The following is a 13,554-nucleotide window of genomic DNA, read 5'->3' on the forward strand; positions in this document are numbered from 1 at the left end:
GTGAGTTAAAGATATTTTTTTACCATGCAATGACAACATTTAACGTTGGACGAGATGAATAGAGCCGTGGGCCTCCTTCAAGCTGGTCTGCGACAAAATCAAGTTGCTGACCAGCTGGGTGTCTCCCAAAGCGTCGTAAGTCGTTTGTGGCGTCCGTTTAGAGACACTGGGAGTCCAGCCGAGCAACATCCAGGACGTAGTCGCTTTACAACCGTCGCTCAAGACCGATATTTAATTTTAATTGCCAGAAGGCAGCCAACAATCATAGCAGCCGAGCTGGTTAATGAATTACAGCTTGCACATAATGTAACAATTAGCCGCAGTACTGTGAGGAATCGTCTCCATGAAGCCAATCTTCGTAGTCGGCGACCGCTGAGATGTCCACCTCTATCTAGAGTCAATCGCGCTGCAAGATTAACCTGGTGTCAAGAGTTTCAGAATTGGACTGACAATGACTGGGCCACAGTTTTGTTTAGTGACGAGTCTAGATATGTATTTCATCCAGATTCTCGTCGGACAAGAGTTTGGAGACGACCCGGAAATGGAGAACGATTACGATATCTTCAAGAAGTGTATGCATACAGAGGTGGCACATTAATGGTATGGGGCATAATCATGATTGACGGAAGAACTGACCTTATTTTCCCACGTGGCTTTCTCAGAAGTCAGCAATATTTGGGCACTATTCTTGAACCTGTTTTGCGCCCGTTTGCTGCTGCTGTTGGAGAAAATTTTTACTTTATGCATGATAACGCTCGACCACATGTTGCGCATATTGTAGCAAACTGGTTGGATAACGAGGGTATTGATGTATTGCCGTGGCCAGCACAATCACCGGACTTGAATCCCATTGAGCATGGATGGGACATGCTCCAACGAAGAATTACTCCAAATATGGGCAATATCTACAATGAGTTTCAATTAAAAGAGCTTCTAAGAGAACAATGGACACAACTAATTCAAGCAGACATTAACAATGTGATTCGGAGCATGAACAGTAGATGTAGAGCTGTGATAAACCAACGTGGTGGCCATACTTTATTTTAAGTTTATATTTCGTATTTTTGACATTTTATGGTGGTATGTGAAACATGGGTGATTTGCAATAAAATTTTTTTTGCTCCAATTTTCTGTTTTTTGCAATTTATGGTTTTTGACATATTAAACAACAATTTAAACTACAAATTTTGTATTACTTTTTTTAAGTTGATTACAGATAAACAAAATACGTCTATTTATAAAAATATCCCTAGACTTTTGCGTTGTGTGTAGTATCATTTTATGTGCTATTAGATTAAAAACTTGAACTTTTTTTTAAATTAAATCTTATCAGTCAGTTTAACAATTTCAACACCTGCTAAAAATATCTCACTCACTGTGATTTAAAAAATTATCCACTTCCGTAAACTGATTCATTTTTATATATGGTTACTTTATTACTTACACAGTTCGAGCAGGGAAAGCTGAAGATAAATGACAAAAATTAAATGAACCTGCTTATTTTCGTAATAAAAATAAGATGAGTGGCGCCATAATTTTAAACCGCTGTGCAATTACAATTTTTCATTATGCAAAATTACAGTCTTTTATGAAGTTGCGACATAAAAGTAGCTCCAATTTCAGCTACTCTCGGTCTAGATATGGCCTTAAATAAATTTTTTCGTCCTCCTGCTATTTATGATATTTAAACAACGTGGATGTGTACGTTTTTATTGATTTGTTGGTTTATAATATAATTATTCAGAAGGTTTCAAGTCAATTTTCTTGATAAAATTGAAAAGACAGTCAGATTGATGTTATCTAAAGTATATTATATACAGGGTGTCCAGAAGCTCTACCGACAAATGAAGACAGGAGATTCCTCGGAAAATTTTAAGACAATTTAACCCAATTCACCTAGTCCGGAAATGCTTCCTAAGGGAGATAGAGCTTTTTGAAGATGGCGTCTTTTAATTAGTTTTTCTTAAATACCTCCAAAATCGATTCCATCCATTGCGAATTTCCAGTACCAGTCATAGGCGTCCGTTTTGGGTAGAGTAACGGTTATTTTATCACATAACTTTTTTGTCTTTAACTTTTAAGCATTTTTGACTCTGTATTATTAAATTGTAAGGTATTCTAGTATTAAAGGTACTCTTGTTTTAAGTCGGTAGAATACACCATTGTCTAGAAAAATCGATTTGAAAATTTTTCGTTTTTTGAATTTGAAAAATAATTGAAAAAAATTTTCAAACAAAACGGCATATTTTACCTACTTAAAGTAAGAGTAACTTTAAGTACTAGAATAGCTCACAATGGTTCACTGGTTCACTGTCCACAGACCACATATGGTCTGTAGACTAAAAGCACTACCAGTTCACAGACCATATGTGGTCTGTTCGTCGATACAATTTTCAGGTTGTTTATAAAAGTGGACGTGAGGAGAATGACCTTTATTAGACGTGAACACGTGAACTTGACAGAACATATCCCACATATTATAAATAGTATTGGGACAAAGAGATAAAATGTGTAATTTTATCGTAACTGCGATGAACGTAATATCGAAACTAAACACCTATATTTTATTGCGTTTCCACTTTTAACGAACTAAATAATGGATATGTAAGTAAGATAAAATAATATACAATATATTAAAAAGTAAATATTTATTGAAACCGAAAAAGTATCGAAAAAAAGTTACATGTTCAATGTATTTTTTGGAAACATTGTAGACAATACGGTTTGGTACAGATGTTGCATATTTGTGAAACTCTTTTGGCTTTATTAGTGGCAGCTGCTGATGTTTCTCCTTTTTGACGAAATTCATTATAGCATCCGGCATACCTACGTCTATTAATTTTTCCATCTTTTCTATCCAGCGATTTAAGAAAATGCTGCACTTGTGACGTGGACGGCGTAGGTATGGCAGGTGTCTGGACAACGTTTATACCCAAAAGATTTTTCACAATACTCATGTGGGCCTACAATATTGTACATTTATTTTGCAGATTCAATTTGTTGAACAAATAAACTGTATTTATGACACCCACTCCAAAAATAACATCAACAGCAACTTTTTTGTAACAGGTCAAGCTCTTGCGAATTAGTGAATAGTAGCTAGCCAATTCGTCAGAAAGATCGATACCTTTTTTTCGATTATTGTATTCCAATATCATATTAGCCTTTGGACGTGGATTTCGACCTGTACTCATCGTTTGTTCATCTGAAATGAGGAAAGTACGCACATATCAGATATGGTCTGTGAACTCACGAGACAACTTTGGTCATTTTTGTTCTATAGAGTCCACAGTCCATATGTGGTATGCTTTAAAACAAATATCTTTTAATTACATATTTATATATATTGCAACATTATTTATTTATTTATAGTCAGAAGATATCAATTTTTACCAAAACATAACTGGACTTATGAGCAATTTCCACTCTAAAACCTGGACAGTGAACCTGTTAATAATAATTTAGTGTTAAAAGTCAAAAATGCTTAAAAATTAAAGCCAAAAAAATTATGCGATAAAATACCCGTTGACCTACCCAAAACGGGCGCATATGACCGTACCAGAAACTCGCAATTAATAAAATCGATTTATCTCTGGAATATAAATAAACGTATCAGTTTCGTTTTCGGAACTGGTAGAAATCCTGCACGTCATATATCAATCAACGCGTACCTATTCAAAAGTTGCAGTTATTATATAATAGATATATAATTCCGGTTTTGATACCATTTCCGGTTAAAACGTTATGACCGGAAGTTTGGCAAAAATGACTCAAAATTAGTAAAATCGTATATTAATCGACGCAGAGTTGCACGAAGAGTTCAAATACCTACTTCCGCTTCTACTTCTGGTCACCTTAGCTGAAAACTTATACTAAAATCACAATAAAGATGCACTAGAAATAAAACAAGATACGTTGAATGTTACGAGAACCGATCCCTTTATGAAACTCTATCCGCACATTTATGCCTCCAACATTCTAAAGCTGAAAAATATTTAGATCACTGAAATATTAAATCGCTAACGCCAGTAGTTTTGTTTCGTCGCGGGACATGGGAATTCGGCCATGTAAATGATTCATTTAATTTGTAATCTGGATATTGATTACACTATGTTTCTCATGTTTCTTACCTTTTTCAATGTTTTCGTTCATAGTATACCATGGAAAATGTGTATTATGCACATTCCTTTATTGATTGTGTTTAGTCTAACTCCACGCTTTTATTCACCCATTAGTGTTCCAGTGTTTAACACTGTAGCTAGCATCTTACGTAATTATTTTCTCACATAAGTCACATAATAAACATGTTTTTAAATTTTGATTTTGAATTTTTAAAAATTTTTTTCCCTTTCCGTTGGTTCGGATTTGCCGAAAGTTCGGATTTGCGGGGTTCGGATTTGCGGGGTTCTACTGTATATACATTGTAAATCCCAAATCATGATTTACAATGTTTATACATTGTAAATCATAATTCGGAAGTGCTCCTCGTAACACTCGACGGGTCTTGGTTTGTTTATTTCTAGTGCATCTTTATTGTTACTTTAGTATAGGACTTACAAAGTCAATTACTTGTTTCTCTTTTCTTTTGTGTTATTGTGTATAATAAATACCTTTCCAAAAGCATTCCTCAACTTTCACACCCAGTTGGGAAATGGTATAAATATATTAAAAGATTTAAATTGAATAATGGTCGTTTTCCCATTTATTTAATAATCAAATTATAGACTCATCTAAATGTCAAAACGTTATATTCTTTGAGTGTCCTAAATATGATAAGGAAAAAACCTCTTTTATCTCTTTATTAATTCAACTAAAATTTCCTCAATTAACCAATGTTTTAACCCTCGTCTCTTATTTTGATAGAAAAGATTTATTAGGGAGCTCCTTAGTAATACCGAAATGCAAAGTATGATGTGAATTTGTACCTCTCTCTGGTAAATATACATAAAACGTATGCATTATAAATCATTTGTTTTTATTTATACATTATAGATTGAATATTGGGGTTTAACTTTTATTTCGCTAAGAATAAATTTTAAAACGTATATTTTCTGAAAATCCTGATATTTCTTCTTTAATGTCATAAACGAAATCTGCAGTGCAAAAAACAGAAATCACATGTAGCTTTTCACTTCAGGAATCAGCAGAATGCTCTCTCATGCACTTATAAGCGTTATTTGAATTATCCCCAAGAGTGGAAGATTGTTCGCCTGAAAAAAATCTAACAGTCACGAAATATTTCGTCATGCTTGGTAAATATTTTAAACGCTGTTATTTATAATAGTCAGGTACAAAATGTATTTTTTTATTAATAATATACTCATATACTTTTTATTAATAATATACTATACAATATATACACTAAAAATTTTTTATTGTAATAACAAAACAAATTTTTAAAATTATTTCATTTTACGAACATGAAATGATAAATGATTTTTTTCTACGAGCGTGCAAAAATGTCTGCTTTCGCGCACGCGTTTTAGTTTAGAAAGTTTTACTTTTCCGCACGCATTTTACTTTTCCGCAAGCGTTTAGATATTTTAATATGGCCTTAAAATACTTCATGCAATAAACTAATATTTAGATATTATTTACTATTTTATTTCAAATGTATCTTATTGTGTTCATGTTTTAATGAAATTAACGCGACAATTCGATGAAATAAAATTATTTTGACATAATATTCGAAAGTCAAATCGGTAGACAATAACAGTCGTTTTGAATCATCGTCATGGAAACCAAGATCGTCGTCATGCTAACTAATTATATTGAAAGTTTGGTTTTGACAACCTTGTCAAAGAACTAATTTGTGTATGCATTTTCATATTAATTAAATTAATTAATTATCATTTGGTCATTTTTTAAAGACTCGTAGAAAAAATATTGTTCCTAACTCTTGCAGAAAGTTTCTTTTCCGCACTCGACTGCTTGCCGAACTCCCGTTTCGCGTCGTTCGGCAAACTGCAGTCGCGTGCGGAAAAGTATGACTTTCTGCACTTATTAGGAAAATAACTATTTTAAAAGGACGATAAGATAACTGTTTTAAACGATACTTATAATTATTAAGTAAACAATATTTTTAATATATTCTTCACAGACTACAACCGAACAAACAACAAAATTGAAAACTATTACCGAATATGGGAACGATATCGATGTTGATGATTTAGTGGAACACTTTAAAGAACTTTGCAGCACATCTAATATCTTACAAAATCCAAAAAAAAAGTATGATGACCTTTTTGATTTAAAATAACACCACATCGACGTTTACAAATGTAGAAACGTTGCTTAATAGTTATTTATGATATAAGTGTTAAAAGTACACGTTTAAGGCACGCATGTGAAAGTTTGCAGAATAAGCGATAGCGAGTTCTGCAATTCACATGAGTGCTTTAAAAATGTACTTTTTAACACCCATATCATACAATATTTTTTTTACAAACGTAATTACAGGACAATATCTACAAAAACTTTTACTTGAACTTGACTGACATTCCATTTTTATATTTTTTTGACATTACATCAAAATTGCCTATACGGTCAATACGAACTGCAGTGCCTTAAAAAATTTTTAAAGCACTAGTGCCTTAAAGTGGCATTTTTAACGCTCGTATGGAGTGCTAAAAATTGCATTTTTAACACGGTTGTAGAAAAAATTTATTTAACTCTACCCATTAGCATTAGGTGATATAACCAAACATGCCCTGGATTACCAACCAACTGGAACAAGAAAACAAGGCAGACCAATGACATCCTGGAAAAGAAATATTACCAGAGAGCTAGAAGATAACGAGTTAACATCGAAAGAGGTGAAGGCCCTGGCCAGAAACAGAGATAAATGGAGGGGGACTGTAGAGGCCCTATGTTCCAAATGGAACCGTATCAGAAATTCTCTAGATCGACAAAGTCTGTCGTCTATGGCTATTTTAAATATAAAACATGATATAGGTATTACAAAAAATTGGTACAAATGTAATAATTGAGAAATTTAGTGAAAATAAAAATTTGAAAAAATTTTAATTTAATATATTTTTGTTTGCTTATTATAAGATAGATAGATAGATAGATTTATTTAACTACTTTACAAAAAAAAATTATTTGTAGCAAGTCAAAATTACAAAGTCAAAATAAGGAATATAAAAATTACAAGGTATATAAAATCACAAGGTATATAAAACAGAAATATAAAACACAACTTATAAATATGTATCACAAACAAGAATATAGATTAACAAAAAATATTTTGTGTCACGGTAAGCATTTCAGTAGATGTTCTGCAATGAGTCATATATTCTTCCGAGCAATAAAAGCAATGTTTCAACAGATACCTTTTTATTACTTTTTTGAAACTGTTACAGCTTAGCTGTTTAATATCTTTTGGTAAAATATTGTAGTAGTTATAATTAAGACAATTTTTATCTGAAAGACGCAATCTAGAGCGATTTGTTCGTAAATAGTGAGAGTATCGCGTATTGTGAACGTGAACATCAGACTGCTTTGTTAAATGGGACCTTTTTCTGTGAATTTCAGTCAGAACTTGATATATCAACAGAGTAGGTAGCGGCATAATTTTTAATTTGATGAAGAGAGGTCGGCAATGTTCCAGATAACTAACCCCTGCTAAAATCCGGATAGCTTTCTTTTGCATCCTGAAAATTTGAAGAGCATTTGTTGAATTGCCCCATAAGATTAATCCATAGCTTAGGTGTGAGTGAAATAAAGAAAAATATGTCACCTTCAATGTCTCAAAGTTGACAACCCTTGCTAGTTGACGAATAAGAAACAATGAACTAGACAGCTTCGCCTTTACTTGTGAAATATGAGCCGACCAGTTCAATCGATTGTCTATGGTTATTCCTAATAGTTTAGCAGTGTCTTTGTCATCTGGATCGCCATGTAAACCACTTGCAGATATAATCAAGTCCTGCGTTTTTTCAGTATTGAGTTTTAGTTTGTTCGCAGCAAACCATGTGCTAGATTTATCAGAGACTTCCTCGTAAGCCATTTTTAAATCCTCATTTTTATTACCTGATATTATGTATGTCGTATCATCCGCAAATTGTACTGATTTGTACGGAGATATGAAATGAGGCAAATCGTTGACATATATAATGAATAAAAGAGGTCCCAAGACCGAACCTTGTGGGACTCCATGTTTTACGGGTCGAAAATCGGAGAGATAACCTTTAGACACTACAGCCTGGTGTCTACCACATAGGTACGAAGAGATAAGCTTAAGAGGGATACCTCTGATTCCATAATAGTTTAATTTGTGGAGCAAACTGTCATGTGAAACGCAGTCAAAAGCCTTCGACAAATCGCAGAGAGAAATTGCTATGCGATTGCCACGTTCAAGCCCCTCAATCACCTCGCTCACAATATTATATACCGCGTTTGTAGTAGAACGAGCACTTCTGAATCCATATTGCGAGTTGCTAAAATAACTTTTAGACTCAAAATAAGAATATAATTGTTGTTTGATCACCTTTTCAATCACTTTCCCGAATGTAGAAACAATGCTTATGGGTCTGTAATTGTCAGCTTTCGAGGAATCACCTTTTTTATAGATAGGTAGTACCTTTGAGTACTTTAGTGCTTCTGGAAATACTCCAGTTGATAAAATTAAGTTAATAAGATGAGTGAAAGGTGTTAAAACTATTTGGTAAGTTTCTTTTAAAATTTTGCTATTTATTTCGTGAACGTCCTTACAATTGGAATTATTAAGAGATTTAATTATTTGAGAGATCTCATCTTCCACAACGGGTCGGAAACAAAAGGACTTACTCGGGGAAGGATAGTTTCTGTAACTGAAGAGGATATCGTTATTAATAGTGGGAAGGGATGTAATTATATTCTCTGCGATTGTAATAAAAAATTGATTTATTTCGTCTGGAGATAGATCTGGTTGTACCGAACTGGATCTTGTATTGCCTCTTTCGAAGTTTAATATTTTCCAGCAGTCTCTAGGTTTATTATTGGAGTTAGTAATAAAACCAGAGTAAGCCGACTTTTTAGCATTTTGTAACTGCCGATTATATTCATATTTTTGTTGTTTATATAGTTTGAAAATATCGGGATCCTTAGTGACATCTGCAATGTGTTTAATGAGAGAAAGATTAGATCTGTAAGACCTTAATTCGTCATTAAACCATTGCACGGGTGTTATTTTAGCAGTTTGTCGTACTTTTTTTAATAGAAAAAACTTTAATATTAAGTTGTTATAAGTTTCAGTTAAAAAGAACATCAAGACATCGGGATCGTTATTGGTGTCATAGAAAAAGTCCATCTTTGTACTAGCTAGTGCATATTTAAGCTTCTGCAAACCAGAAGAAGTAATAGACCGTTGAAGTGATTGATTAGTGTCAACAACTTTAAGATCAGAATCAATAGATATAAATTGTGCTCGATGGTCAGAGAAACAAGGTTCAAATACGCCCACCCTGTAGATATTTTCAGAAAAGTTAGTCATAATGTTATCGATGCAACTACTGGATTGAGATGTGATTCTAGTATAATCGTTTATCGTTATTTCTAGACCAAAAGACATTAACAGATTTTGAATATCATAAGAAGATTCAGATTTAATTTTAAAATTTATATTAAAATCCCCAAGTATAATCAGTTTGTCTGCTTTGTTAAGTAAGAATGCTATAACATTCTCAAAATTCACCAAGAACAAGTCACAGTCACCATTACCTGATCTGTATACAGTTAAAACATTGGTTCTCATTGAAGGTATATAAATTGCACAAAACTCTGAAGTTTGCTCTACGTTATATTCATTTAGATTAAGAGAAGAATACATAAGATTTTCTTTTACATAAATTGCAACGCCACCTTGCTTCTTTTCAACCCTACAGAAAAAGTTAGCTAGTGAAAAGCCGGAGATGTTAATTAATTTTAGATTTTCTTCAGTTTGCCAGTGCTCTGAAAAACATATGACGTCATAGAACTTTTTATCCGCAAGAAAAGCATTGATCATATCGACTTTATTTGATATACACTGTAAATTGACATGAAACATGCTTACCGTGCCTTGTTGAATTAGGTTATTTTGAAAATTTGATGGAGGGTTAACGGTCGTTTCTTCATCCTTCATTTTATTTGAGTATGTGTTGGACGCTTCATAAAAAACCTGCTTACATAAGAGCCTACGGGCCATAGTTTTGGGCCCATCGCTAAACCAAAATGTTGTTCAAAAATTGAGAGTATTTATTGAGGTATTTATACTACTTATTTTTTGTTCTATTTTTGTGGAGACAATATTTGTTTAATTTCACGATGTCTGATAAACATCCTTGTATGCTATTCAAATCACTGATTTGCGATGGTTCGAGCAACTACTACTGAATCTATCTCTTGGAACCAGAAATGTTAATCGGTGATATTGTCGTTCTGTGGACGCTCTGTGACATCCAAAACTATCGGTGTACTCGGCCTTCCTGAGTACATGCTCCTTCACACTCCAGTAGGTATACTGCATAAGGATATGTTGGTAAATCGGCTTCAGGGCACCAGATGCCAAAATAAGAGAGCATAGGTTGTGATGGTTTAGGCATACTCTCCCGGTCTTCCAGGGAATATTAGAATAGGAATACTAAAGAAGACCTGGATGGAGACGCATAGAAAGGACATGTCAGCAAAGAGGATTTATATTGGTATGACCGATGACAAAAACTTAGAGAAGCCGTCCCCGTATTGGGATAAAAGCAGAGAGAATTATAATTTCCTGTTTCTTCTCAGTTTTTAAATATTTTTGCCGTAAATAGTAGACGGAGAGGCAGCGCTGAAAAATCTGTTTGAATTTACTAAAGCTAGATTTCTCACAGTTGATTACTGTGAGTGTGTAGAGAAACATACTGCGGTCGGTCAAGCGAAACGTAGAACAGGGGTTGTTACTGAGAGGGTATCAAAGTTGCTTTCCTACGAAGGTAATTAAATCCATTTACTAAGGCTGAAAATCAGTACACACATTCTAAATTAAATATAAATAAAAGTTATTATAGTCGGTCAGCTGTATGACGGGACAGAGCCGGTCGGTCGGCCTCAATAGTCGATTAAGGAAATGAAGCATTTTGGCTCGCAATTTTTTCGTCCAGCATGGATTTCCTTGAAATTTTCATAGAAGGTAGAAAATAGTCCAAGGATCATTTTCTATATCATGCCGCTATCATACGCTAAAACATTGGGGGTGGTTGCCACCCGATCTTGGGGGTGCGAATATTTACTACATTTTAGCCATGTAATTCGATGGAAAAAGTGATTATAAGAAAAATATTTTTTTACATTTTCTTCGTAAAATTAATATTTTTCGAGTTATTCGCGCTTGAAAATAACAGTTTTTCGACGAAAAAGTCGACTTTTTTAGAGGGTTTTTTGAGAATACCTCGAAAATATTCTATATATTTTTGGCGATAAAAAGTTTCTTCAAAAATGATTTTGTAGGATTTTTAAAATGCTATAAGACTGTGTAAATTAAATTCCGTAAGATCCCTTAGTTTTTAATTGGGGCGGGTTTAAAGGGCTCGAATAAGGGGGTGTTTGCTGGTAAATAGAGGTTTAAACAGCTATATCTGGCTAACTATTCACTGTGATGAAAATCTATGGACAGGGTAATTTTAGTCATTAAAAAAACTACAAATTAGTAGTTTATAATTTTTTCGGATCTTCAGTATTTTCGGAGATACTATGAAGTAAAAGGTGAAAAATACCAAATTGCAAAAAATCAATTTTTCCTTAAACTCCAATTTTTCCAAAATTAGGCATTTTAAATAGGTCAAACTCCTTGAGTGTATTTATAATATAAATATAAAACGATCTACAGAAAGGCGAAGACCAATTTTGATTTAGGAAGGTAGTTAAGGGGTTGTTTTCCCTGATTTTTTCGTAGAGAAAAGCAGGTACCGACATTTTTTTGATTATAAGTCGCTTAATTTTCATGCTAGAAAATGTTTATTATGTTTTTTTTGAAAGGTCTAATTTTGTATACTTGAAAAAAGATTATTTAAGTTTTCCTCGAAAAATTCAAATTTTTCCCATTATTTGGCTTTGAATATTTCAAATTATGCATTTGACGAAAAACGCTAACCTTTGATATACGGTATCTCGGTTTTTATTGGTCTTAAAGATATTATAGGAAAAGAATTTGGTTTGTGTTACTAAAAGATACAATTTCGATATCTACAGTTTTTTTGATAAAATGCATATTTTTCGAGGTATTCTCAAAAAAACCTCTAAAAAAGTCGATTTGTTTGTCGAAAAACTGTTATTTTCAAGCGCGAATAACTCGAGAAATATTAGTGTTACGAAGAAAATGTAAAACACATTTTTTTCTTAGAATCACTTTTTCCATCGAATTACATGGTTAAAATGTAATAAAAAAAATGAATGTGTGTGTACTTTGTACGCACGTAAGAAGTTATACTTCTACTACATATTATGTGATTTTTAAGACAATACCAAAAATTTAAAAAAATAAAAGAATAAAACGCACACAAACACATTGAAAAATGCGACAAAGAAAAAATGATTTCTGAACGATAATAATTGTTGGCAAAAATTTTAAATACGCATTTTCTGAAAAAAAAATTATATAACAAATATACTTACAATCATAAAATCCATAAAAAAATAAAAAAATAAAAACTTGCATCGGGATTCGAACCCGCGAATTTGGGGACGCTTTGATTCGTGATCGAAGCCTAGACTCACTCATCCAATTACTCATTATTTGTCATGTGGAAAAATAGGACAACTGAACGTTTTACTGTTTGACAGTTATTCTGAATTTAAATCAAAGTATGTAGTTTGATTTTTGTGGAAAAAAATATTAAAATATAACAAAACAGTAAGAAAACAATATATTAGATGAAGATTGGTAGAACTTTTGTTGGTAATCAAATTAAACATGTAAATCAAAGCATTACATACCTACTAGATAAATAAATCTACGGAAAAAAATCATAATTTAAAAATAAAAATCGGACCTAATTTCGGATTTCTCTCTAAAATCCCCATTCTTGAGAAAATAAATTTATTTCAACCTAATCCAAATGTATAATTACAATATGATTATAATAAAAACTACTTACCAAATTAGAATGAGTTTTCCTTGTCCAAAATAGTCCAAAAGTCCTAAAATATATATGAAAACTATTTAAAAAGGCAGTATAACTATTAACTAACTTTTGTTTGTTGTTTCTTTTCACACAAAATTTCAAAACGCAATAACCATAAATAATCAAACCACAGCTTTGCCACAGTCGACATATTGAATAATTTTTGAACATTGAATTTTCTAATTGAACATCCAATCAGAACAAAGTTATAATGCGCATGCGCCCGGATCGTAAGTTTCAACATATAAAAATTCACCCTCATATCGCGGATCGGGAATCGAACCCGTGAATTTCTGGGCGCTTTGATTCGGAATCGAAGCCTAGACTCACTCGTCCAATTCCACATTATTTGTCATGTGGAAAAATAGGGTAACTGAACGTTTTACTGTTTGACAGTTGTTTTGAATATAATTAAATTATGTAGTTTAAA

The 13,554-nt window shown here is 32.8% G+C and overlaps 1 protein-coding gene across 1 annotated transcript; it reads right to left on the reverse strand.

The window, feature by feature from the left end:
* Nucleotides 1-3,372: 3,372 nt before the first annotated feature.
* On the reverse strand, nucleotides 3,373-10,105 carry LOC114326941 (uncharacterized). Its single transcript, XM_050660944.1, has 2 exons — nucleotides 8,585-10,105; nucleotides 3,373-3,447 (listed from the first exon to the last, which is right to left on the reverse strand). The coding sequence occupies exons 1-2, from the start codon at nucleotides 10,103-10,105 to the stop codon at nucleotides 3,373-3,375; spliced, it is 1,596 nt and encodes a 531-aa protein (XP_050516901.1).
* Between the last annotated feature and the right edge of the window lie 3,449 nt (nucleotides 10,106-13,554).

This window comes from Diabrotica virgifera, chromosome 1, assembly GCF_917563875.1.
Source record: "Diabrotica virgifera virgifera chromosome 1, PGI_DIABVI_V3a".
Classification (NCBI taxonomy): Eukaryota; Metazoa; Arthropoda; class Insecta; order Coleoptera; family Chrysomelidae; genus Diabrotica; species Diabrotica virgifera.

Excerpts from the sequence above, each read along its gene's own strand:
- LOC114326941 (XM_050660944.1), bottom strand. The coding sequence starts at position 10,105 with ATGAAGGATGAAGAAACGACCGTTAACCCTCCATCAAATTTTCAAAAT. Across the intron at positions 3,448-8,584 it reads AAGCACTAAAGTACTCAAAG|GTTCACTGTCCAGGTTTTAG; the intron begins GTACTACCTATC and ends TATTATTAACAG.